We start from the raw sequence: 27,725 nt of genomic DNA on the forward strand, positions 1-27,725 counted from the left end.
GAAGGGAAGCTTTTAATAGAAACTTCTCCAGAACTCTGCAGCTTGGCAACGTCCAGCTGCAAGCAAAGTTGTAAAGTATAGCATAATTCCTATATCCATCATTTGAAAAGCCAAAACATCTAAAACCCAGCCTAGTCAACTCTGACAGTAGCCAACTTCTGTTTCCTCATAACCATCCCTGGGCTGCCTCATTATGCAACAACATATCTTCTTCCTGGAAAGGGGCCTGAAGCTGCCTGTTTCTCCCCTTCATGGTTTTTTCCAGAGGAAAATGAAACACCACCCTTTAGTCTGTAACTACCACTAACATGTGCATTTCATATGTGATATATTTAAATGAAGACTGATTTGCCAACTCAACTTCTCTAGTAGCGTGTATAAATGTGTCCTGATCTGTCAGCATTTTTCCCCCATCATCTTAATAATCAGATACACATTTTGAGACTTATCATTTGTGTTGAGGTTCAGTCTGTATGACACTGTGCAAGAGAGGAAGGCCAACTAGCCCAAGTGTGCATTGTCTTTGAAAAGGTCCAGGTCAGTGTTGGAACTTCAGCTATAGATGGAAATGAGCCACATGAGAGAGCTGTTGGCGAACATTTATCTGAACCATGAAAGCCTCTCACTTTTTTGTTGCATTGAGTGCATTGGCTTCTTGCTCAGTTTTCTTTTCACCCAAAAGTCTACTGTCAACCTAAAGGACTTCACTGTCCAGTGGTTCTCTAGCTTCATTTGCCTCCTGAGACACTTGGGATGCTTATTTTGATACATTTAGTGCTCTAAATTTTTCCCCTAAATTCCTTTTCTCTGGGTCTGGGTTGAGAATTAGGAATCCGTATTTTATCTGATGACCCTAATACTTATGGTTTCCATAACACTGAGGAAACACTTTTCGGATCTGGAAAGCCCATCCAGCAACCTCTCCTCTAGTCTCTCTTCACTCTCCACAAACTACTTTGCTTCCAAATTTCACATGAGAAAATACAGGTCTAGTTTCCATCTAGTGGGAATTCTCCAATAGCATACTAACCCAGTTTAATAGAATTCTCACCTGTTGTGGCCTTTCCTCCTCTCTGCCTGTTCTTCCCTCTTGTGAGTAGCATCATCAACTTGAATCTTCACCAGGGTAGAAGCCCCAGGAGAATAGGGACCTTCTCTATCTTATTTATTGTCACATTCCCTTTGTTGAGCCCAGTGCTTTGCACATAATAAGTGCTAAAAAAAAAAAAACCCAGTAGCTTACTGGGAGAAGAAAAAAATGTATAGTAAACTCTGTGGACATCATTTGCAGAATTTTGAACAGCTTAGCCTTTTAATTACAGGTAATCTATTGTAGTCACACATCACTTAATGGCAAAACCATGTTCAGAGAAATGCACTGTCAGGAGCTTTCATTGTGTGAACATCATAGACAGTTAATTACACAAACTAAAATGTGCTAGTGTCACTAGGCAATATATATCTTCCAGGACTGCTGTTGTTTATGTGATGCCTTGTTGGCTAGAATGTCATGTGCAGCACATGACTATATTTTACTGTACTGTAGTAGTTCATCACTTAGCTATAGCTGAAAAGCATTCTATCTAAACCAGTGACTTTGGGCTACTGTGTTTTTGTAGATCTCAGTCTGTTTTTTATTACATGTCTTTCACCAGCTGTCATTATGTCCTGAAGTTTATAATTTGCTGCCATATTTTGTGTAGAGCATAACGAGGGGATTGAAGATAGCCCCGCACCATGTTGCTCTTAAAGTTCATCAAACTGTGAAAACTGTACTCCTTTGGAGTTTAGAGGGATCCTCAAATACTTCACTTTGCTTATTTCTAAATGATGCAGACTACAGCTTAGAGTTTTATTTCTTTTCTTTTCCCTCTAGATAAGTAGTAAACATGAATGTAGTCTATGAATTACTTTTAGACTTGGGAAATGACTATTGATTTTCACATTCACTTAAAGGAATAATAGAACCAATAGCAGAATTCTTTTATTTGTTTGAAATATAAAACTTATTTCTAAAAGATCCTTCTTGCTAGAAAGTTCTCTTGAATACTTTACCTATGTACTCAACACTGTTACATAATGATTTCCTTACTGGAAGTAAATAAAAATTCTCAGTGAAAAAGACAATAATGAAACTTTGTGTATGCATTTGTGTACAGATGAACAAGTGAGTAGGTCCATTTTATTGACCTGTTACACGTTTTGTGAAAAATAATCAAATGTAGTTGATTCTTAATTATTTTAAATGTTTTTCTTATATAATATCTACTCTCTGGACAATCAAGCTTATAATTTTGATAAGAGACTGAGATAAAGCTTTACCATTTGAGTGAAAAGCTGCTCCAGTATCAATTCCTTCTTATCAACTTCATTTACATAGACACGTTTCCACTTTTTAAACCTTTCAATTTTAGGCATCAGTTTTATGGAAAAGTATTTCAAAAAAAGTAGAAGAGCTCTTTGTTTCAAGGAAAAACTGTAATTGAAAGAACAGTCTTAGAATCTCAGTGTTGTATAACTTGCTTAATATTGAACAACTCTTATTTAAGTATTTATCAGACTTGAGGGATACTTCATTTTCCTTTTTCTGACTGCTAAATGCAAACCAAATGCATCCTGGTGAATTGCCCTGGTGACCATACTTAAATGTTTCATTTTGGTAATAGTGTTTTTCAGTAAGTTTGAAGTTGAGAGATTCAGTTTTATTCTGAGACTTTCCACTAGCCTTGATCATTAAGTATATGGGGGTGGCGGGGGACAGGAAGCCCTACCTAATAAGTTCTTAGTTTTGCAGCTGTGTTACTTTAAATCTCTATAAAAAGTCTTGTCTTTCATCCAGAAGTGGTTATGGTTTGTAATCAGTTACCTCTGATTGATATCCTTTAATGTGTCTGAGAATAAAATACTCTGCCTCTCATCATCATCTGAACTTAACAATAAGAATTACTACCTCCTTTGATATGTGTGTTGGTAAGATGACTGTATTAGGAAGTTCACAGAATGCTGCCAACCTGTGATGCTTACAGCATTCACTTAAATTAGAAATTCAACCATTTGAAGCTTAAGGTGTTAATAGAAATGGAAATCATAGGAACAGCTCTTCAATCAAAAATATGTTCTCATTCGAAAATCAGAAGAGACTTTAACTCCTGCCTTTGAATTAAGTTATATTATTTTGTACTTTGAGATCTGCTAATAAAAACTTATTCCATGCTTGGACCCATGCATGAACAAAACCACATGGAAATTCATTAACTTCCTTCTCTTGGTCAACTTTCTAATTAAAGACAATACATCTTAGGTTTGTGGAATTTGGATTACAATATTACGAGGTATCTGCTATGGAGGATAATGAGATATAATAGATCATAAGGATAATTTGAAATCTATAGAGAACCTCAAAATCTCATTTAGCCAGTGGTTTTAATCTTTCTACCAATCTTTTATCAGAATTGATAATTATCAAGATTGATTTATTGGAATGTTGTTTTTTTACTTAATTCTTTTGGGGTGAGTGCTTTAAAAATGGGGCAATAAGAGACAGAGATAATAAAGCAGGATGTAGATCACCAGTTTTTAAATATAATCCTTATGATTACTTTTAATTGATGATCTTAGAAAGGAAATGAAGTGCATCCATTATGCTTATGTTCAGAGACCAATAATTCTCAAACTAGTGAACTTTAAAAAAAAATCTTGATAAAATTGCTTCTTTAAGAAAACCTTTTGCAAAACCTTCCAAGTGCTTAATTGATGCTCTGAGAAGTATTCTGTGAGGCTAGGACTAGGGAGGCTGGCTAAATTTGCACTGCAGGCCCTATAAAGCTGCCGCAGTCTGGCTGGGCACAAATCAGGAACCACTCAAGGAGGAACAAACTTTATTTCCGAACTCCCCCCCCCCCAAGTCCACCCACGCGGCCCTCTCAGGGACACCACCACACACACACACACACACACACACACACACACCGGAACTCTCTCCACGGGAACTTCACCAACCAACCTAACCCTAACCCTAACTCTCCAGGAATTCCCGGGAGAACTCCTAAGTAGAGGGTGCCGAGGCAGCAGGAGCGGCCTATTGTCGGACAGCAGGGGTCTATATACAATTGAATACACAGCCTGTTTCAATCCAGCATCATCCAGTCACAGCAGCTTAACTTAATTATCATCATCTTAATGGCTCACCTCTCAACCATTACTTCTGGCAAAATGCCAGGGGTCATTGGCCGTGGCTCTCAAGGTAAAGCCTTGGTTTACAGGTGATAAATAAAGCCCCCTCTTTTTGCGGAAGTAACTATGTACAGTAGGGCTCCTCTTATCCACCCCCAATAGGAGATCCCTCCTCTCTGACTCTTTGAAGTTCCCCTTAAAACTTGAATGTAAGAGTTTATCATGGATCCTCTCCCAGGGATACAGTGTTAAAGCTTGACTTGCTGGTTTGAGGTTTTGTACTCCACTAGGCAGTTGCGTGAGTGTGCATTTTCACCTAATTTAGTGGGATTTTCTTGTGTAGATTAATCTTTGGAGTATTTATTAAAGAAGATCCCATAAAGCAGAGAGCCAAATATTATACATAAACTGATTTACAGTTCTCCATGTGTAAAAAAATCAGACATTAGTAACTAGCATTGCTTGCGTTGTTGTTTGTTTTAGAATAGGGTTCTCCAAAGTTTGTTAGTGATGTGTTTCGGTGGTTAAAAAAAATAAAGTAAAAAACAAGTGTACTTAAATATTTATGAAATTTATGCTATTATATATAAATATATAAATGTATAGTTACTTAAAAGTAAAATACATGAACCCATACACAGTATATTCATTTTAATACACACCAAATACAGGTTTTAAAAGAATTAGAACTGAGTATCTAGTTTGGTAGTAGAGCACTTGCTATCCCTAACACACTACACACACACACACACAATTAAAAAATTAAATAAAAGTGAGGCTTCTCTTATTTTCTTACCATGTCCCTAAGGTATTCACTCCCTACTTTTGAAATGCATTGCTTTTGAGAATTAAGAAACAGGGCTAGGGTTGTGGCTCAGTGGTAGAGTGCTTGCCTAGCATGTGTGGAGCACTGGGTTTGATCCTCAGCACACATTAAAAAAAAAAAAAAGTGAACTAATAAAGTTTTTAAAAAAAGGTAAAAACACTTTGCATTATAAAGTTCTTCAGAAACAAAAGTTTTGTTTTTATCGTTGTCATTTATAGACTACATTTCTTAAAGGATTGCTATCTGGTCACTCACCTAGAAGAAGAGAGATGAGGTTTAATGTCCGAGCATGTGGAGCTTGATGTGTGTAAATTCCTTTAAGCACAACTTTTACATGTAATGTCCAAGTTTAGTGGCCAGAAAAGTATTTAATCTAGAATTCTAGGAATTACATTTTAATAATTACTAAGAATGTACTTTTTAAACCCTTGTTATTACCAGGTTCTGTGCTAAGTACTTTTGAAATAGTGAAAAACAACAGTGTTTCTAGAAAGTATGAACAGAAAGTCAGGTGAGATTGGTTTCCGGGATATTTCACTTGCAGAAGCAGAGACTGTGGGGTTAGTTGCGTTTGGGTAATTTAAGCGTTGTGTCAAAAAAGTAAAAATTAATTCATTATTGCTCAAAAAGACATAAATTGCATCCATTGGTAGGTATTTCAAGGAAGTTGGTTTTGACTTGATTGGCAAGATAATGTTGGAGTAGCTAGATCTCTTCTGAGCAGGAAACATTGCTCAGGGAGCAATAACTTCCTGGCACCAAATTTGGAGATAGCATACACTGGAATATTGTAGAAGGGATGATTATACTAGGAGAAAGGTTAGGCTAGTTGACTCTCTTTTATCTTTTAACATTTCATTTATTCTTTGAGTTACTGAATTATTTAGCTCTTATTATAACTGTTCATATTTATTCAGTAATGAAGCCCTGGTTACCACCTTAAATACTTATTGAACCCTGTTTACACTGAGGCCATCCAGTTCATGCCTTATTGCTTTTCACCTAACACTGCAATGGCCTGTAAGTCGTTTTGTGGGTAAATTTTCTCCCCTTCATCCAGTCTTTTGTGTTGCTGTTAGAGTCATCTTTTAATGCCACCCTCCTTACAGTACACTAGTTTTCTATGACTGCAAAACAAATTACCACAAACTTAACAGCTTAAAACAAAAGAGTCATTGTTTTACCATTTCTATAAGTCAGAAATCTTGTGGGCCTGGTCCAGTCTCTATTCAGGGTCTCACTGGACTAGAAGCAAGGTGTCAGTTGAGCTTATTGTTTTCAGCTGTAGTTCAAGGTCCCCTTCCAACTTCACTGTTGGTTGGCAGAATTAATTTCTTTGCAATCCCAGGACTGAGGGCCCTATTTTCCTTTTAGCACTTAGCTCCAAGAGACCACATATAATTCTTTGACTTGTTCTCATAGTCAGTTCTCAACAGGATGTTTACTTTCTTGTAGGCCAGTCAGGTCGGTTTGTAATTGTTTCAAAATGTGGTGTTTGTGTTTGTGTATGTTTGTGTGTGTGTGTGTGTGTGTTGTGTGTGTGTGTGTTGTGTGTGTGTGTATTTCTATTTCTTTAGTTACAGGGAATATATTTAGTAATTCTTACTGGAGGAGGCAGACAGGTAAGACCATGGAGAAGGAGGCCATATCAGTTTTAGGTCAGGCCATTGGTTCAGAATTGATTAATAGCTGTAGTTACGCTAAGATGGAGCCTAGTAGTAAGGCTTGCCTTTAATGAAGATTCCTACTGAATCTTTTTTATGAGAAAGCTTGGAGTTCTTTGGCTGACCAACCACCCAGAAGAGGAGATGGGTCAAGGTCTGTGCAGTGTGAGAATATTATTCATCCTAGATTCTCAGAGTTACCCTGGGCCATAGTGCCATGTCTCAGAGTCTGTATTGGATGAGTCATGCTTCTTTGATAGTATTGATTTTATGTTTATTTGTGAAGGGCCAAAATATGAGATTACCAAATAAAATATAATTTTAAGAGTTATTAATGAAAGAATATATTACATTCATTTTTAATGAGATCCTGGTGTTGCAAAATGATTTTATGTAATGAATCCCAGGAAATCAATGAAAAGTTTAATTACAGTTGTGGCAGTGTTGTATGAGAATATTGCTTTGGTCAATTTTACTTGTACAGTTTATCAATCCTCTCTGCCTTTCTCTTTTAAATTAATTGCATGGTGATGTAAGTAAATAACATTCTTTGTTAGCCTTGATCCTCTTTAGAAATGTTACAAAATTTAAATTTTCTCCCTTATAATAAATAGTCGCTATCACTTTTGTATGTGTTACCATTTACTATTTGTACATTTTAAAATTAGACAGTAATTTCATTTTGTAATTTTAGTCATTGTTACTTCTTCCTAAAACTTTGATCATTTTCCTTTGTTGTTTTTTTGTAAACTACTTTCCATCTCTTTTCAACGTATCACAGACCCATTGATCAAAAATCTAATGTTTTCCATATTGTTTATCACCCAAACTGTAGGATGAATTAAAAGTAAAATAATAAGATACTTCTTAAGTTTTCCTTTCATGTAACCATTATCTTCTTAAACTTTAACTAAAGTGAATTTTCTTTTGAAAGCATTATTATTTTTGACAGTTCATTGGTTATGGCATTTTCTTGTTTATTTTGAGGGCAACTGACTTTAAAAAATATTTAAAAGGATACTACTAAATGTTGATCTGCATATTTAGAGATATTTAAAGTGGTTCTTTATTTTACTGATTCTACATTATACTGAGTATATATCAAGAGGTTCTATTGGATTTTCTTATACCTACTGCAGTTTATGAGTAGTCTTTCTGGTTTTAGATACAAGCCTTAAAATGTAGCTAATAATTATTTCGACTGATTTATTCTGTAGATAGAAGCAGTTTATTTAGTCTGATTTTACGATGGAAAACTCTGCAGTCTCTTTTGCCTCAAATTCTCCTGCTGATATTATCAGCCTCCTTCCTAGTAGAATTCTTTTGGTACAACTGAGAAGTAGGCTGGGTGTTATGGATCGTTCTTACATCCTGCTTGTCACTGAGACACTGCAGTATGTGAGGAGCTGTGTAACTCATCTGGAAAGCCATTGACTTGTGCAAAACGAGATGTCTCTCATTCTTTAATAATGACCTATTCATGTGGCTTTGCTGTTTATGGTGTGACAGCTGTAAAGAACCAGAACATCCTCAAAGAGGGGTGCTGTGATTGAGTATCCCCAAAGAAATGTTGTTTTTATTCTAAAAGTGGTGCCTTTCTTGATGGTCATTAAATATGTTCAGGCTGAGGTTGTGGCTCAGTGGTAGAGCACTTGCCTAATATGTTTGAGGCACTGGGTTTAATCCTCAGCACCACATTTAAAAAAAAAAATGTAAAGAAAATGCAAGTATTGTGTCCATCTGGAACTAAAAAATATTAAAAAAAAAAAAAAAAAAAAAGAGGAGGAAGAAGCTTTTCTATCTCTTTGAAAACAGTAACCACTGTTTTTCAAAGCCTGGAATCATCATGGCAGTTTCTTTGGGGCATATGTCATTTCAGAATTAAGAGTCAAAATTTTCTTCTGGAATGTTTCTTTTGAAATAAATACTGTATCTTTGATTGCTGTCCCTGCCCCATGTGGTTGTTAGCTGGTCTTAGGTACCTTTTGTACACTGTGTTATGACTTACAGTACTGTATCTGGGCCAGACTGTCCCCCAAACAGGGAAGGGGCAGTGCCATGTTTTCTGGCCCAGAAGACTCACTTCCTCAGCCATCTTGCTTTTCTTCTGGATGTGTTTGTCTTGATGATTTCTGGTCAGCCTTTTCTTTGTCTTCCACTCCTAATCTTCTCTTTCTTTTCTTGTCTTCATCCAAACCTGCACCCTCACTCCTGAGATTTGTTCTGCTTAAATCTGTGACTGTCTCCTCTTTTCTGGAGGGAAATCTTCCCCAGAGAGATTCTGATGGATACCACATTTGAAACTATCAAGTCAAAGGAATAACCTCTTCCCCAAAATACGTTCTCTTAGAGACTTTTGGTTCAGATGGTGCTATAGTTTGGATCTTCAGTGCTCCCCTCAAAAGTGAGCATATTAAAGGCTTGTTCTCCAGGGTGACACTATTGAGAGGTAGTAAAATTTTTAAAGAGATGGAGCTAAGTGGGAGGTCTTTTGGCCATTGAGGGTGTACCCTTGAAGAGAATGTGGGACTTTGGTCCCTTCTGTTTCTTTGTCTCATTCATGTCCTAGCCATGGTGTGAGTGGTTTTGCTACACCACACAATTTTGTTATGATGTGCTGCCTGGGCACAGACTAGAAAGCAGTCGGAGTAAAACTTTCCAAACTCTGAGCCAAAATAAACCTTTTCTCTTTATAAATTGATTATTTCAGGTATATATTATAGCAGTAGAAAGCTAGGTCTATATATAGATGGTAATCTCAGCACATAAACTTAAGTCACCTTGCAAACTACCATTGAGCACAACCAAAGAAATAATGGAAAATCAAGAAAGAGATGTGATCTAGAAATTAGGAAGAGCCTTGTGCCTATGGTAGAGCCATAAAGGACTTCTGCATGTTGCAGAGAAGACTGAATTAAAGGACATGCTAACCAACTTGTGATCATGAGGAATTATCAGCTTCTTTAACATGTACCTGTTCATAGCTACAGTGGCACCTTCCTGTCCTGCTTCCTTTGTCACCTCACATGTTTATTGGATATTCCTGCCACCTCGTCATCATGGTCCTTCAAGTATTCTCTGTTTTGTATATTCTTTCCTTTGTCCTATCTGTAAAGTACTGACATTTTCACATACTCTTGACACGGTACATGCTGCCCATTTATCTCTTCTTTCCTTTCAGGTTCAGCTGTGGCCTCTAGGCAGGTGCCTACAGAGCTTTTTGACTCTCCTGTTTCCTAATCTCTCTCCTGAGCTCTCCTTTTTGTACATTCTGCCTTGATGTCCCATGTTCCTCAGAAGCAGCACATTTTCTAAAGACTAGCCAACTCCACCACCTTTTTCCTTAATTTCCTTCTTTCCATTAATGTTGTAATTCCTCTCAATGTCATCTAAGTGCAACACTTTACCTTTCATTCCTTTTCACTGTTGCTGTCTCTCACAGGTACCAGGTCCTAGTGGTTCCTCATTCAAAATATTCCTTATAACTCTTCAGTTCCCCTCTAACTATCTTTTTTCATTGTGAATTAATGGTACAGGCTTATAGATTGGTTCTCTATGAAACTTTCTGCTTCTGTAAGTCACTGTGCACATTGCTGCCAGGTACTTACTGTTCACTGTCTTGCAGTAGACTGTCAGGGACTTCTCTACTGGCTACCAATGGGGTACAAACTCCTCCGCTGGGTATTCTGCAGTCTGGCAGCCACCAATCTCCTCATCTCTCCGCCAGTAAATACTACACTATGGCTTGCACACTGGTAGCCCTAAAAATGTAGCAGAGAACTACACAGACAGGGCACCTGCCTTCATGGAGTTTGTATTCCCATGAAGAGCCAGAGTGTGATTAGTACTGTAAAAGAAATAACAGAGTGGTACGAGTAAGGGTATAACAGGTCATGTCTGTTTTAGATGAGATGATCCAGGAAGTTCTCCCTAAAAAAGAAATGCAGTTGATCAACAAATACATGAAAAAGTGTTCAACATCTCTAGCAATTAGAGAAATGCAAATCAAAACTACTCTAAGATTTCATTTCATTCCTGTCAGAATGACAATCATTAAGAATACAGGCAATAATAAATGTTGGTGAGGAGTGGTGAAAAAAGATACACTCTTACATTGCTGGTGGGACTGCAAATAGGTACAACCACTGTGGAAAGCAGTATGGAGATTCTTCAGAAAACTGGGAATGGAACCACCATTTGACCCAGCTATCCCACTCCTTAGTTTATACCCAAGGTACTTAAAATCAGCATACTATAGTGATGCAGCCACATCAATGTTTGTAGTAGCTCAATTCACCATGGCTATGGAACCAACCTAGGTGTCCCTCAATAGATGAATGGATAAAGAAAATGTGGTATATATATTCAGTGGAATATTACTCAGCTTTAAAGAAGAGTGTAATTGTGGCATTTTCCAGTAAATGGTTGGAGTTGGAGAATATCATGCTAAGTGAAATAAGCCAGTCCCACAAAACCAAAGGCTGAATATTTTCTCTAATATGCAGATGCTAATTCACAATAAGGCAGGGGGCACTAGGGAAGAATAGGGTTACCTTAGATTAGGTAGAGGGAAGTGATGGAAGGGGTGGGGAGGGGATGTGGGGATAGGAAAGGTAGTAGAATGAAATATACATTATTACTGTATGTATGTATGTGACTGCATGACCAATATGATTCTGCAACATGTACACTCAGAAAAATGAGAAATTATATCCTATCTATGTATATCAAAGTACATGAATGCATTCTACTGTCATGTATACCTAAAATTTTTAAAAATATTTTTTTAAAAAGAAGTAATGTCTTAGATGAGATCTGAAGGTTAGGAAGGAGCCAGCCATAGAAAGAGAGGGAAAAAATTATAAGGATCCTGAGGCCAAAAAGGGATTTACATGCCAAGAACAGAAGGTGGCCCTCAAGATTGGAGAAGAGTGAGTGAGCTAAAGAGAGAGATGTGAAAGAGTTTGACAGGGGAAAGAGTTTGCATTTTATTCCAGGTACTGTATTGAGAGATTTTCGAAGCAGTGAAATGATATGAAAACAGTACTCTGGAACCCAGGGGCACTTAACCACTAAGCCACATCTCCAGCCCGTTTGTTTTATTTTGAGACAGGGACTCAGTAACTTGCTCAGAGCCTCATTAAGTTGTTGAGGCTGGCTTTGAACTCATGATCTTCCTGCCTCAGTCTCCTGAGCTGCTGGGATTACAGGTGTGCACCACCATGCCCTGTGGGAAGAGGCTCTTATAGTAATAGTTTGGACTTCATCAGAGTTCCTCAGTCTCAGCTTTACTAACAGGAAATTCTGTTTGGATACTTGCCCTGTGCTCTGCAGGATGTTTTCTTGCATCTCCAGCTTCTACCCATAAGAAGACAGTAGCACCTGCCCCTCCCATTTGTGACAATCAAAAATGTTTCCAGATATTGTCACATGTCCCCTGGGGAGCACAGCCACCCTGGTTGAGAACCACTGGACTCTAGATGGTGGCAGCAGTGATGGATTTGAAATGTTTTATAGACGCAGAACTGACAGTATCTTTAAATGAATGGAATATGGAGAGTGAGAAAGGAAAAAATAAAAAATTCTGACTAGATTTTTGATTTGCACATCTAGGCAGATAGTGTCACACATACTTTAGGCTCTTGACATTAGTCTTCCTTGCTTTTGTGCTTGTTCTTAATATTATTCATCCACTTGTTAAATAGCTCACCCTACCACTCTCTCCTTTCTCTGAAGGAAGGTCCAACTTCAGTGCCATCTTGACGTGTTTCCAGGTTAGCTCATCAGTGGTGAGCCAAGTTCCAGTGAATTCCTACTGCCCCATTTTAGTACCCCTCTTAGATACTTCCTGGCCCAAGAAAGAAGCACCAGGGTCTACCAAAAGGAGTAGCCTTGATGGATGATTGAATTATGTAGCTTTGCTTTTATACCCTGCTCTTCTTTAGATTCCTGTTAGTGGCTTATAGGATTAACTTTTCTTTTTCTTCATCGTATGATCACAGGACCATCATCTGTTATAGGCAAGTCCTTGCTAGGTTTATCTGAAGTTGGTCACAGAATTAGGATTCTTACTATTTGTTACCATGTGTCATAGTTATTATGTATGTCATGGTTGTTAATGTCTGTCTGTCATCTCCCAAGAACAAGAGGGAAAGGGAAACTATATCCTGGATGGCACTTCTGTCTAGTAGCATAGTTATACTGATCATGAATTTGGTATTCAGTGAACGTTTTTTGAATAAATAAGTGAATGATTAAATCTGGTTTATTTTTTACTCTGGAGTATAATGGGATTAAAAAGAAGTAATATTTTTCTATAATGTGCTTTTTTTTTTTTTTTAGTTATATGGACACAATGCCTTTATTTATTTTTATGTGGTGCTGAGGATCAAACCCAGTACCTCACACGTGCTAGACAAGCGCTCTACCACTGAGCTATAGCCCCAGCCCCTCTATTATGTGTTTGTAATCAGAAAAATGTGGATTTTTTTTTTAAATGAAAGATTAGCCTGCAGGTAGCATTATTAGTGTAATCGGTTGGTTGATATGGAAGATGGCTTGTTGTCTGACTTTTCTTCTAATGCTACATCTTCTCTGTTTCTGCCTTGCAGCTCTAGTTGTAAGCACCACTTCAGCTGGTTTTGCATTGGCTCCAGGACCTTTTGACTGGCCCTGCTTCCTTCTCACTTCTCTTGGAACAGGTCTTTCATCCTGTGCTGCCAACTCCATTAATCAGGTCAGTTTCTTACCTTTCATCTAGATTATGGTATTCTCCCTTTTTCCTGGATAGTAGTAGTATCACATTTTTAAAAATCTTCCCAAATCCTATACATCAGTGGAAATGCCCTGTGAACTTGTAATACTGGATATGTATTATGAAATCTCTATGTTACATAACTATTTAGTGTTTTCTTTTGAGGTAAAGATTTTCAAATAGGTTCAGGTTAGAGAGCGGTAGAGTACATGCTTGAAATTACCAGAATTTAGAACTTATAACTTTCTATTCTTAGTGGTGTCTTTATCTAGTTCAGCTACATTTCTCCTGAGCTCATCATTATGTGCTGTTCTTTCTTAGTTTGATTTTATTGCATTTTAAACTGCCACCATACAAAATAGAATGTCTTCCCTATCTTGTGTGTGTGTGTATGCACACACACACGCATGTGTTTGTAGGTAGGTAGGTACTGGGGATTTAACTCAGAGGCTTTCTACATTGTGCTGCATTCCCAGCCCTTTTTATTTTTTATTTTGAGACAGGGTCTTGCTAAATTACCCAGGCTGTCCTCAAACTTGCAATCCTGCCTCAGCCTCCCAAGTTGTTGGGATTACAGGTGTGCATCACCATTGCGGGGCTCAGAATTTATTTTAAAGGAAAATATCCAGCTTAAAAAAAATAGTAATTCAGTACTATTAACTTGGTATAAGGAATCAAATTATATAAAAAGCTAATTAGTATATTATTTTTAATGGATTCTCCTCTCCCATTATTTTAAACATTTAGATACTTCCAAAATAGTTTTCCCCCACTTGTCACTGTGATGTGCCCTAACACTGTGGGTTTTTCAAAGATACTGGAGTGAAAAAGCTTTGGCTAAAACATAAGGAAAATTGTCTTCATCACCAGAACACCCAAGTGAAGTTGGCATAGTTTTTAAAATAGGAATTAAAGTTACCAGAAGGGAAATAGCTTAGTTGAATGGATATGTGAGTAGCTAGTTTGCAAAATAAGGGAATTTAATTTGATAGTGCCCAAAATGATTGTGTTTCTATAGTGTATTATCAGTTACTTGGAGAAGAATCAATTTATTTTAAATAAGAGTTTCTTGTTATTTTTATTGTCAAACAGTCTTCTATTCTTCTAGTGAGGTTCAAATGGACCTACCACTTATGATTCTTTCAATAAACTGGATTTATTTTGGATCTAGTCTTCAATTTTTATTTTTATTATTGCCTGTATTTGGGTATAGATCTAAGTTAGGAGAATAAGCTAGGGGCACATTTCTAGTTTCCAGCCTCCTTTTTATAAATTTAGGAGCTGCATTCATCCTTGAGATACTAATTCCTATCTCTTGTTTATATTGTACAGATTCAAACAAGATTTTTAAAATAAAAGTATGGGGACTCAGGGATAATCAAAAATATTCAAACGCTTCAACTGGTTGATAAAACCAAAATATTATAAAAAATAAGAATAAGTTTGAGCTACTCTTCCCTACCATACCCCTTACTGTCTCCAAAAAAAGGCAGCTCAATAATTTTTCATGAAAAAAACAAACAAACTGTCAGTTATAAACAGAAATTTCCAATCTGGAAAGGAAAAATGAAATGATTTACATTTAGGCAGAAATTCACAAGAACTGAGTATAAGCCAAGGTTTTATACATTTTAAAAGGATTATGTGCTTCAATGGCTGCTTGATTTCATAGTTTATAGAAGCATATTTGTGATGGGGGTGAGTTGGGTTCTGTAAATTTTAAAACTGCTAAGGAAAGCCGCAGACTACATGATGGGATTCTTTCTGGTACCAACAAATTGCAGTGTCTGCCTCTGCTATTAATATTTCCTTAGTTAGGTTTTCCAAGCTCTGCATCCCACTTACACAGCTCTCCTGGTCTCCCTTTGGAACACTTTATCCCATTCTTCCACGTGTCACTCATCCCTCACAGGCCTTGTCAATGTCATGAGCAATGCTGGATCTTAATCAGTATTCATTTCACAAATGAATTTCTTCGTCTTATGGCCTCCATATTGCTTCTTCCCACTTGTCTTAGGCTCTAATTTTGGAAGCACAATACTTAAAAATTTTTAATTATCCGTAGCATAGTAGAATTCATTGTTATTATTAAGGTATTAATCAGCTTTCCAAATTATTATATACTCTTCAGTAATGCGTTGGAAATATTTTAATTCCAGTGTTATTAGGCAGTCTCATAAATATGAAATAAAGGAACATAAGGCCATTTTCATTAGCACTTTTAAATAGCATTCGTAGAACAAAGAGCACAGGCAACATGGAATTAACAGTGCTTTTGAATAGCAGTTAGGTAAAGACATAGTTTTTAGCATAAAAGAAGAGTTAGTGTTTTTTCTTAGCTGTGTTTACATTAAAGAATGCATATATATGGTTGATCTTTTGTAAAAGTCCTTCAGCTTCTAAAAGAATTCTATGGGTAAAAAAAATTTCTTTCTGTCCATGTTTATAAAATGTTTCAAAGAACATTTTTTTATATATATTCATTTTTTATGTGCTTCATTTGAGCTGTTATTCATTTAATACTGTTTCTTCTTTATATCCAACTTCTGTGATCTCTCTGTGAAAGTAGAAAAAAATAAAGCTTTGAAAAGCAATTCTTACATTTGTTTTTAAGGAGAGAAAAATGAGATTCAGCTTCTGATTTATGAAGTAGTGACTAGTGCATAAAGAGATATGTATAAGAAACCACTAACACTGAAATGTAAAAATAAATTACATACATGTTTTGTAATATATATACATGCTTCGTTCAAAGCCAAAGTGTGGCTTTAAAGGGGGTATGCCTTCAAAGGATGAAAGCAATCCATAAAATGTTTTTAATTTAGCAACTGAAAGATAAAATGTTATGGGTAGCTTTGACTGTTCAAATCTTGAGAAACAAGTACAAAGTAAATAGAATACATTCAAGTAGAATTAAGACTTCTAAAAATTATCAGACTATTAAAGAATTATGTTGAGTATTTGGCATAGTAGTGTAATAAGCTGTGTAATTGAGATTATCTTACCTATGCTACTTGTACTAGTGAAACACAAGTAAAATGATGTATTTATCTGAAGTTTTGCCTTTCACACATAACAGCCCATTTACTACAGTTCGAAAATAGTAAATGGAAAATTCCAGAAATATATAATTAAATTAAGAAACTTTGATTGTAGCATATTGTTACGACTGTTTTATTATTGCTTATTGTTGTTAATCTTCTGTTGTGCCTAATTTATAAATTAGGCTTTATCACAGATGTATATTTATAGGAAAAACTATAGTATATGGATAGTATACGTAAGATTGGGTACTGAGTTTTTAGGTATCCATTGGGGGTCTTGGAACATATCCCTTGTAGATACGGGCAGACAACTGTACATGTTTTTTAAGCAGGGATTATGTCAACAAATGTATACGTCAGTAAATATGTTTCTGCAGTATGAATTTTAATGGGCATGTGAAATTCTGTTTTATGGTTATGCTTCAGATTTCTCAACTAATTTTCTATTGTTGTTATCTCTTTTATTCTGTAAATAACACTGCACATTTCTAATTAGTTTTAAAGGACAAATTACTGGAAGTGAAATTCCTGGGAGGAAGGCTACCAGCCCAAGAACATATGAAACTGGTTTAACTTTGGAATGTATGATCTTAACAAGATAATTAATTTCTTACATTCACACAGTGCTGTAGAATTTATAGACTATGTTTATATAAATCATTCTTTAAACATGACAACCCTGTGAAGTAGGTGACATTATTTCCATTTCCCTTTTTAAAACAATGTCTTTTTGGCCATTGAATTATTTTTTTAACAGGCAACATTTTAAACATTTATTATACAAATGATGTTTTCATTGCAAATCAGTAAGAATATATAGATAAGCAAAAAATAACAGTTACATTTTTATTTTACTTTTCCCCTATGCCAGGTAGTGTTTTGTTGTAGGGTAACAGAGAACAAGCAAAATAGATGCTATCCAAATAGATGTGTTTTCCAACCTTAACACTCTGAGTAGTTTAGATTGGATGGCTCTTTGTGGTGGGAGACTGTCCTGTGCATTGTGGGGTGTTTCCCAGCATCCCCAGCTTCTGTCTATTGGTAGTAGTAACATCCCTTCCCCAGTTGTGACACTGCAAATGTCTTTAGAAATTGTCAGATATCCCATGGGGACACAAGTCACCCCCAGTTAAGAACCACTGCTTTAATAATTTCTACTTTTTATTTCATTCTGAGATCTTTACCCAGGATCCTGGCTATAGTTTCTCCTTGTGTAACTACTCATTGATAGCTGGGGTGGTCATGTGTCATACTTTATACCTTTGTTCTTGGTATAATTATTAAGAATGCCCCTTTTACTCAGGTGCCTTAGTGTGGGCGAGGAATTATGGTCTTACTGTTCATAGCTTATTTATGACTTCATTCTATCAGTATAAATGAGATGTGGTAGAAATATCTTCATATCAAAAGGTGTTTCCTTGAGTTCTGCCTTTTCGGTTCAGTGTGCCCATTGGAGGAGCAGAGATTTCCTGACTATAGCCAAGGTCACTTGGCTTGCCTAATCTTTACCTTCTTTGTAGTTACACCTATACTCTGTTGTCATGCCTAATTGTAGTGTTTTTACACACGTACACACGCACACACACACACAAATGACCTTAAAGAATATTTTACATCAATAATTACTCTGCTTTAGCACATTGTTGTAGAATTTTGATGGCTTTTGATTTTTTTTTTTTTCTCTATCTTGTATAATATTCCTGGCAGTTTGTCTTCTCACAAGGATGGTTGTCACTAATTCCTAAGGCAGCTGATTGGTGGGCAGCCTGATGATTAGAACTTTATTCTTCATATTAAGCCACAATACCTTTGTTTTGTTTATTTATTTTTATGTGGTGCTGAGGATCAAACCCAGGGCCTCACACATGTGAGGCAAGCACTCTACCACTGAGCCACAACCCCAGCCCCTTCCAATGCATTATTTTCTAGCTATGATTAATAGATGCTTGTGGTCTCACAATATAATTATTCATTTGTATCTTTTCTCTAGAGAACTCGTAATTTCCTTGAAACCAGTGATTATGACTGTAACATATGTATGTATCCATCATCTCTGCTCACAGTGTAGCACTTGTAGATTGACATTCTAAAGGAATATGTATAAAGGAGAGGGAAGGGGAAGTAAAAAGAAATGTTAATAACAACAATAATCTCAGCTAATACTTATTTAGCACTTGCTATACACCAATTAATGTTTTAAGAATTTTATATACATTAGATCATTTGTTTGAGCCTAGGCTCATGGGATTTCAAAAAATGGCTCTTTTGAAAGATCAAATAAATGATGAACGAATTCATAATTTAGTCTTAGCTCTAAGAAGAGCCATTGATGTTCTCTGAGACTTTTAGAGAAAATTACAAGAAAGGCATACAATGTAGTAGAGTTTCAGATCTGAGAGGCAGGTTATAATTAGAAAGCTAAACTTTTGATAAGAGTATGTTATCTTTGGGATCTAGTGTATCCATAAATGTTGAAGAATTTTTATGAAAGGAAATGAAAGAGATCAAGAGGTGTGAATAAAATGGGGTCAAGAAGAGACATGTTTTTTTGTTTGATACTGACAATACTTGAGAAACTTTCATGGTTGAAATAAGGTAAAAAGGAAGGGCTTTGGATAAAGAGCTCTGAATTATAGGGTAGTTAGGGCAAAAGAAAATCCACAGCCTTTTAAACCCTGACAGGAGAAACAGGTAAAGATTTTTCTGTTTTCCTGGTGAATATGAGATTAATATCTAATGCCTCTTTCCTCATTTTCCCTTTCTCTGATGTTTCTTTTGTTTTGACTATTCAATCTGCCTAGAGCAATAGGAATTGACTTTCATCTTCCATGTTGAACAAACGTAGTTATTAAATTTGGTGTTGTATTCTAGAAGAATAAGACTTACATTAGAGAATACCAGTCATGTGATTTATTGAACACCAGACATGTAAGAAAAATCAATATGTGAAATATATTTTTCTTTTGAATGTTGCGATTTGTTTGACTTTGATGTTTTAACTGATAGGCAACTTGCATTCATTCACCAGCTTCTGAAGTTCTTAACTCGTGGCTCATTCAGATGATTCAAATTAGCTACTACACTATACCAGGTTTGTCTAGAGTCTTTTAGTATCATTTGGGAAAGAGTCTCCAACTAAATGTGGTTTTTATATAAAAGAAAAATGATGACATTACTGAACAATGTAAAAAATGTATTTTAAATGTAGATTCTTTTTTCCTGAATTTATATAACTCCAAATAGTTTCCAAATTACATTTGATTCCACTCTCCTAAATGATCTATCTAAATGGAGTGAGTTAGGCATTTACTGATAAGCAAAATAACTCCAGGTAAAGTTTTGCCAACAAAGGCAGAGATGATGATAATTTGAACATAATGTTTGTAAACAGTTTTTCTTAATAATTTTTATGTCATGGTTAAGGGGCCACTGTTTGTTTTATAATGATTCTTTTTTAATATTTATTTTTTAGTTATAGGTAGACACAATATCTTTATTTTAATTTTTATGTGGTACTGAGGATCAAACAGTACCTGAGCCACAACCCCAGCCTATATGATTCTTTATAATGATTGGCATTATTCCAGTGTTTAGAAGAGTAAAATGAAGCTCAGTGATGTCATTGATCACACATATGAAAATCTTCAAACTGAGACTAGAATCTGTGAACCCAGTTTTTTTGCCCTCTTAATTGAAATGTCCTAGTTCAATCATCACCTTGGAATCAAACTGTTCCCCATAATGAGTCCCTTCCACTAAATGAACTGCTTCTATATCCTTGCTACTGTGCAGACATGGTCATATCTCTGTCTCTAATGAGTTCAGGAAGATTTAAATGTCCTAATCGAACTAAATGTTCTGTTAATGTCATTTCATATTTTGGAATATGGATTTCCAATTTGGGCTTGATACTACAAAATGTGCATGCATGTAATAATGTCTATTGTATTTTTAATAGAAAAGTTTGCTCTGTTTTTGGCCCATGTCTTCCACACTTACAGAATTTGATTATCTCCCATTTAACCCAAGTTAGGGTCTTAATAGAAGAGAAAAATGTGTTTATTTTTTTCAGTGTATTTTCCTCAGTTTTAGGTTATACAGGTTTGAATATTTCTTATCTGAAGTACTTGGAACTGGAATTTTTTTGAGATTTTAGAATATTTGCATGTACATAATAACATCTTGGGGATGGGACCCAAATCTAAAAAAGAAATTTCAGTTATATTTTATATGCATCTTATACACATAGCTTGAAAGTAACTTTATACAATTTTTTAGTGCATCTGTGTTCTGACTGTGACCTATCCCATGCGGTCAGGTGTGGAATTTTCCACTTGTGGCAACATGTTGCAACTTAAAAAATTCTGGATTTTGGAGCATTTTAAATTTTGGATTACAGATTTCCAATTTGGGCTTACAAACAACAATATGTGCATGTATAAATATATGTATGTGTTTATTCAAAGTAGATAACATATTTATGTGAATTCTTCATATTTCAGTATGTGGTGATAACTTGTGACCAGCAGCCATTATTGATTTTTGCAGTGTTTATAAGCATTATGGAATTGTATGTCTAACTGGGGTAAATCAGAAGACATTGCTGGTTCAAGTTGATAAATCAAAAAGGAAGATATTTAGTTGATACACAATGGAAATAATACCAATATGGATTTGGGAAGCTAGGATTCCTGGCTTGTGTCTCTGGGGTAATGTGTTGTGATAAAATCTGATTTGGGTGGCTTGGAAATTTGCTTCCTTTCTAGATTTCTCTCCTTTGCCTCCATCTAGTAGAAGTCAAGCTGAGTTTCTTTCCAAATTATCTTCCCCCCCACCCCCAGTCTTCAGTTGTGATTTGTCTTTCCTGATTTCTGAATCCCATTAGCTTGTTGTTTCTCTGCTCTGAACCACATACTCCCTTTTCTTTTTTCTGGGTTAGATTGACTCTTGGTTGACTGATTATACTGATGGAGAAAAGGACTGCATGGCTAATCCCTGGGAGGCTGCATAGTTCCTTTCCTTATCCCATACTCACTATCCTTGCCTTAGTGACAGTCTGTTTTTAAGATTTCATCATGAACATTCTTGAGGCTTCCATCTATATTTATACTTTAAAATTGGAGCTATTGGATGATTCTGAATTCCGTGCAGGATCCCAGATATTGAAAGGAATTGGGGTGTGAGAGATTGGAGGGGACAGACAGTGTGGCAGATGTCATTTGTGCATCTTTAACCCTCATTAACTTTTGAGAATTCTTTGTCTGTTGCTCTAACTAGTAATGAAGCTCAGACTGGCTTTAGGCAAGCTTTTAGACATTTAAAATTTGTGTGTGATTAAGTAAATCCTAAAATTCACATTTTCATGACTACTCAGTCCTGTCTTATTGATTTGCTAAGAAGTTTTAGAAAATATTGTTTGTCAAGAAGGGGAGATTACTTACCTGTGTGATTAATCTTAAGGAAAATTTCACTCTGGCATTTCCTTCAGATCCTATGCCAGATTTCTCCCGGAAGCAGTGATCACAGGGGGAACAAAGAAATTCTAAAGGATTTGAATGATGGAATGTAGAGATAGGATGGAACAAAAAAGAAATTTTGGTAGTTAATAAGATTTATGTATCCTTATACCTTAAAATATACTGTGTATATTTTATACACAGTATAAATATGTATCCTTATACCTTAAAATATACCTTAAAATACTAATAGACAGATTTAGCTTTTATTCAACTGGAGTTTCTTAAATGCTAAAAGAATATGTATCTACTAGCTTATAAGAAAGAAAGCTACCACTGAAATAAAAATCTAATGGACTATCCTAACATTTTTATTATTGTAAATCTGAATAAAATTATGGTTCTTCTGTTATTGCTTTGGACAAAAATATAGATGATAATTTAGAAAATGCCATTGTGTACATTATTGTCCACTAGGTGAAATAAATAAGGATTAAACAGTGCTGTACATAATTTCCTTAAATAGCTAGCTGAAGATAGTTCGGATAAAGATCCTTCCCCTAGTGTTATTGATGTCTTCTATTAATTTAAATAATAAAGATTGAACATAACTTCTGACTTTAAGAATATAAATGTATCTCAAGATTAGAGTCTCAGTATAAAAGTTTTCAGGAATTTGTAAATAAGAACATCAGTAAAGGACTTCACTGGATTCCCTCCATGATTTTTACTTATTTTTAAGTGAATGACTGACCAAATGGCTAAATAGATCAAATACACAGAAAGATGATATCTGTGTTAGTCTTAAACACAGAGTTGTGGACAGTCCCCTAATCCCAAGCCTAATATGTTTTCCCAAAGGAGGAAAAATAGAAATTTCTTTTTATAACAGATAGATGGTCAACTATCTCAAGTACCTCTGGCATAAGTCAAGTCAGATTACATTAGAAATGACCCCTTTTATAAGTATTTAGTGAACATTCAGCCATTAGGACTGTATTTTAATGCCTTTGAAAGGCAGGTGAATGTTACTGAACTAGTTTCTACTTGCACAGAATTTTGTTTATTCTGCTTAGCTTAAGTTAAAACCATTGAGGTGGGGAAAGGCTGTTAACCCTCCTGGCATTCACCTGCCTATTGGAAAGCAATTCTGATTTGCCGAGGACCAGAACGCAGAATGTCCTTAAATAGTAGAAAGTATAAATGTGCTTTGTGGCTGTTTTCTTGAAAACTATTTTCTAAGAGAATTCTTGTACATTTATTTGTTCCTTTGCTACGGATAAAGATACGTGCTCCTTTCTAATCAGTTCCTATGCCAATAGAGGAAGACCAAGCAAAGTGTAGGGAGTTGTCATTTCCACCTGTCGGAGGTCAAGAGAAGTGACCAGACTATCAAAAGGTTGGATGGGGGTTTACTAGGAAGGTGAATTTGGCCTGAAACTTTCCAGGCAGAGGGAATATTGTAAGTGAAGACCCAGAAATGTGAACTTGTATTTGTACACAGGAAGACCTGTTGGAGTTGCAGACATTGCAATGCAGCAGAAGCAGAGGTACAAGGTGGGCAGGGTACCAGGAGAGACTTGGATAAGGAAGTAGCAAGGGCAGGTCACGAAGGGCTTCCTCGGCTTCATTAAGCAGCTAGACTCACACTGTAGATGTGAAACAACCATTGGTAGATTTTTTGTAAGGTTGTAACGCAGATACTGACTTTCTCTTACTCTTAAGATTAAGAGCCTTACTTAAAACCTACCAGTGGTTGCTTAATATGTACAAGAGAAGTCTGGTTGCTTTAAAAAAAAAAAAAAAAAAAAAATATATATATATATATATATATCCCTTTATGATCTACCCCTCCTTCTTCCTTAACCAAATCACTTGTGGTATCCTCCTTATTATAGTAAAATATTCTGACTTTGACCTACAAATTCAGCATGGCCTGTTTCTTCTCAAGCCTCATCTCTTTCCAATGCCTGTGTCTGAACTAAAGGGACTATCTTAATTGCAGCTAAAGTTTGTCCATTTAAAAGACATTTCCTAAGCTCCCACTATGTTCCAGGCATGGTGTTGGGTGTGGAGATACAGACAGGCAGACAGGTCACTGCAGTCTTTGTAGCTCATAGCAGAAGAGTGATACGTGGACCGAGAATATATTAACAAAGAAATATCAAGCAGGGACTGGCATGGTGATGAAAATTAAGTCGGATAATGTAATAGCATCAGGTCCTTGGAGAAGGCATCCCTGACACCCTGCCCCCAAACCATTCAGCTCGTCCTCTTATGTCATGATAATACAGCATTTCTTCATAATGCTTTTCTAAATCTATAGATGTAACTTTCATTGTTTCACTTTGTAAGTGTTTGGAGGTTGTCTTCTCTATGTGATTATAAGCTCAGCAAGGGTAGGGACCAAATGTGTTTACCTATGCCAAGAGAGGTGTGCACATATGAGGGCTTGGAGAACAGGAGATGCTTACCCACCCTCACCGATTTCATCCGAGCCAGACTAGCTGCAAATCTCTACTTGCCATTTATCTATGGCTTTGGACAGTTGACTTAACCTCAATGAACCTGAGATTTCTCATCTATAAACAGATGAGGTGGTTGAAGGAATGAAATTATATACATTTAGTGTTGAAGAGGATCGGGATATGCTACTTTGGCACAAGAATTATTTTGATCTGAGGGCATTTTGTGTTCCTCCAATTCCTTATCAGCCTAAAAGCAGAGCCTCCCAAAAGAACTTAGTTGTCTGAAATTCCTTTCCTTGGAGCAAGTGTAATCTTCTTAGAGAAAGGTGGGTACCACATCCAGATAGACATTAGTAACAAAGGATCATATATCCCATCTATTTTTCTAAGGACTCATTTATCTTTCCTAAACTTTATTTGCTCTTTCTTAAGTGGTTCCCTGTCTTTTCCTATTAAGATGCATATGAGCTTTTAAAGTTCACCACTCTTCTGGGTATTCATTTCTTTCTGCGGTGTACAAAAAAAAAAACTTAAATAAGTGTATATGTTTTTTCTCCTGTTAATGTATTGATTATCATTTTAATTCACAATCATTTTAATTCATAAGACCCCCAGTCACTGAACCTGATAGTTTAAAGATTCCTACAGCTAAGAAAAGCATGCAGTTATGTTGTCATTACTATTTATTAATAAAAAGTTATTGAATCAGGACAGGAAGTGGGGAACTTTCAACAACAAAGTAGTAAGGTCTTAAGAGCTTGAAGAAGAATTATTAGCAGAAAATTTGAGTAGAAAGGACTTGGCTATTAGTTAATTCTCCTAGTGGGAAAAAAGAAAGAAATATGAAATCATTTTATATCTCCGATGTGTTAAATAGATGGATAGAGTTGAAGGAGGAAATAATAAAAAAGAGCAAGTCTTGGTGAAGAAATAATAACTTGGTTTGGGCTTTTCGTTTTTTGAGGGTTTTATAAGTTTGCTGATTTTGATACATACAGGTGGTGAAGATGAATACAGGCAATTATTGGGTTTTATAGGAGATTTGTTACCAGAGTCATAAAAACTGATACCACACAGGAGGTGGTTGCCATGCCAAGCACATGGGTATGCTTGGGGGATGGAAGAAGGGACAGGGAGTAGAATAGACTTGAAGACCAAAGACAGAACTAAGAGACTCGAATCTGAGGACTGGGTGTGTTCTTGACACTTTTGGTAATTTCTTTGATGAGCAAAACTAAAAAAAAAAATAATTGCACAAATAAAATGCAAGTCAGGGTGGAGAAGCTTGAATGAGTCAACTCAGAATAAAATCCAAAGACCCTGCCTCCAGCGCTCTCCATGGTCTTTCAGCCATAGCTACTGCAGTTCTTCTGACACCTTTACCTTCTTTACTCCAGCCATACTGGCTACCTTGCCATACTGGCTACCCCAACCCAATAAAAACTCTCCTGCTCGAGGACCTGCCTTCTCACACAGACATTCATGCAGTCGTCATTCAAATCTCTGCTGAGATGTCATCTCTGAGATGCAGGGCACATTGACATTCTTTGGACTGCTATCCCTCTCTTCTGATATTTGTTGTTGTTCATTGTCTGTTTCCTCCACTAGAATTGCAGCTCTGTGAGATCAGAGACTTGGTTTTATGCATTATTCTTTCCTTATTGCCTCAAACCCTGTCTGGTTCACAGTAGGAGCTCAACAGATGAATGAGTAGGTAAATAATCAGTGCTGTTTAATGGGAAAAACAAGCTTCAATCACGAAATTGCACAGATAAGTGTAAAACTGCAACTGAGATAAGTAATAAGACATTTCGGGCACGCAGAAGGGGAACCTAACTTCCCCATGAGGAAGAAGTCTGAGATCATTGATGCAGGGTGGAAGCCCAAAGTGGAAACCTCTGCTTGGCCTTCGTTTCTCATTGTGCTCTTCCTGTCTATGGCTTCCTGGGGTGAGGAAGAAATTCTTTGGGTTCTGCGGACCTCCCATTTATATTATTTGGTTTGTAGAAGTGCTCTTGCTTTTGTAGGGAATGGTTATAGACAAGTTTTAGAAATTAGATTTTTTTTTTTTTTTTTTTTTAAATAAGGGCCCTCTGATCAATGGGAGCAGCTGCTCTGACTGGCCTTGGTAAATACAGGCTCAGTGTTGCTGGAACCTCTGGTTTTTCAATACAAATGACATTTGGATTTTCATATGGAATGTCATGATTTAAAATTTGGAGCAGTTTTTCCAAACACTGCGTACTAAATAAAATCTGTCAGTGAGTTGAATTTGCCATGAGATCCCTGTCCCCCAATTCTAGCCTTTGAAATAAGACATACAATTTTTACATTATCATTTACAAGAAAAAAAAAAAAAGGAAAACAAGGGGCTGGGGATGTAGCATGTAGCTAGCTCTGGGGTAGAGTACTTGTCTAGCAAGTGGGAAGCCATTGTTTCAATTCACAACAACACAAGAGAAAGGAAGGAAAAGAAAGGTCTTTCTTCTGAGAAGAGAATTCTTCACAACAAAATTGTGGATTATAGTTTTTTAAATTTATGTTTATGTTGAAAAAAGTGATGCCCCAAAATCTCAGCTTAGATAGAATCAAGCTATGTACACTGAACGTTAGCTCATTAAGCTGTTAGCTTTCTTGAACGTGTAGGTCTTCTTAAGCTATATACCATAGAAGAGCTCATTATTTTTAAATTTAAAAAGAGGGTGAAGGGGGGGATATTACTGCTTTAACATTCAAAAGGTGAAGTCAAGGAGGGTCAACTCAAAATTGCTTCAAGGAACACCTGGAAATTGCAAATGTGTTCACAATTATTTCTGTACTTGATGGCGTTATGTTTCAGAAAGTGCCATTAATTGTGATAGAGTAACACAGAGCTCTTTGTGAAATTTAAGTCCATTGAATATCAGCACCTTCAAAGACAATAAAAATTCTAGCCTGCATTTATCTATTCCCATGTGAGAAGTTACTACAATGTATTTTGTATCATTCCGCATGAAATTCTTTGGCTTAATCGTCTCTCATTTATAGTGCGTTGTCTGAGGTCTGTATTCCATTTTGCAGTTGTCAAACAGCTATCAAATTAAAACACCAGATCCTAAAGTTAATTTACATTTTGTGTCATTCCATATCAGTATATTTCTTGACTTGAGTATCTAAAAAGTTATTTCTTAATTATTCTTTCTCTTAGTTATTATATTTTTTCCACAATGACCGCAAGTGCATTAAATATGATGTTCTGAATATCTTCATTATTTTCTAACTAGAGTTTTAAAAAATTCACATGAACTTTTAAAAACACCTGAATTAGACGTTTAGCCTGTTATTTCCACTGTACCTTTTT

At 36.1% G+C, this 27,725-nt stretch overlaps 1 protein-coding gene across 1 annotated transcript in view; it reads left to right on the forward strand.

The window, feature by feature from the left end:
• Positions 1-27,725, forward strand: part of LOC124076660 (protoheme IX farnesyltransferase, mitochondrial) — a 121,897-nt gene that overhangs the window by 17,469 nt on the left and 76,703 nt on the right. The window contains exon 4 of the mRNA XM_046420708.2: positions 13,275-13,399. Within this exon, the coding sequence (XP_046276664.1) occupies positions 13,275-13,399 (125 nt within the window). The remainder of the gene's footprint in view (positions 1-13,274; positions 13,400-27,725) is intronic.

Source organism: Marmota monax, unplaced genomic scaffold (assembly GCF_021218885.2).
Source record: "Marmota monax isolate L192 unplaced genomic scaffold, Marmota_monax_Labrador192_F-V1.1 WCK01_AAM20220418_F8-fsc00251, whole genome shotgun sequence".
NCBI classification, from domain to species: domain Eukaryota; kingdom Metazoa; phylum Chordata; class Mammalia; order Rodentia; family Sciuridae; genus Marmota; species Marmota monax.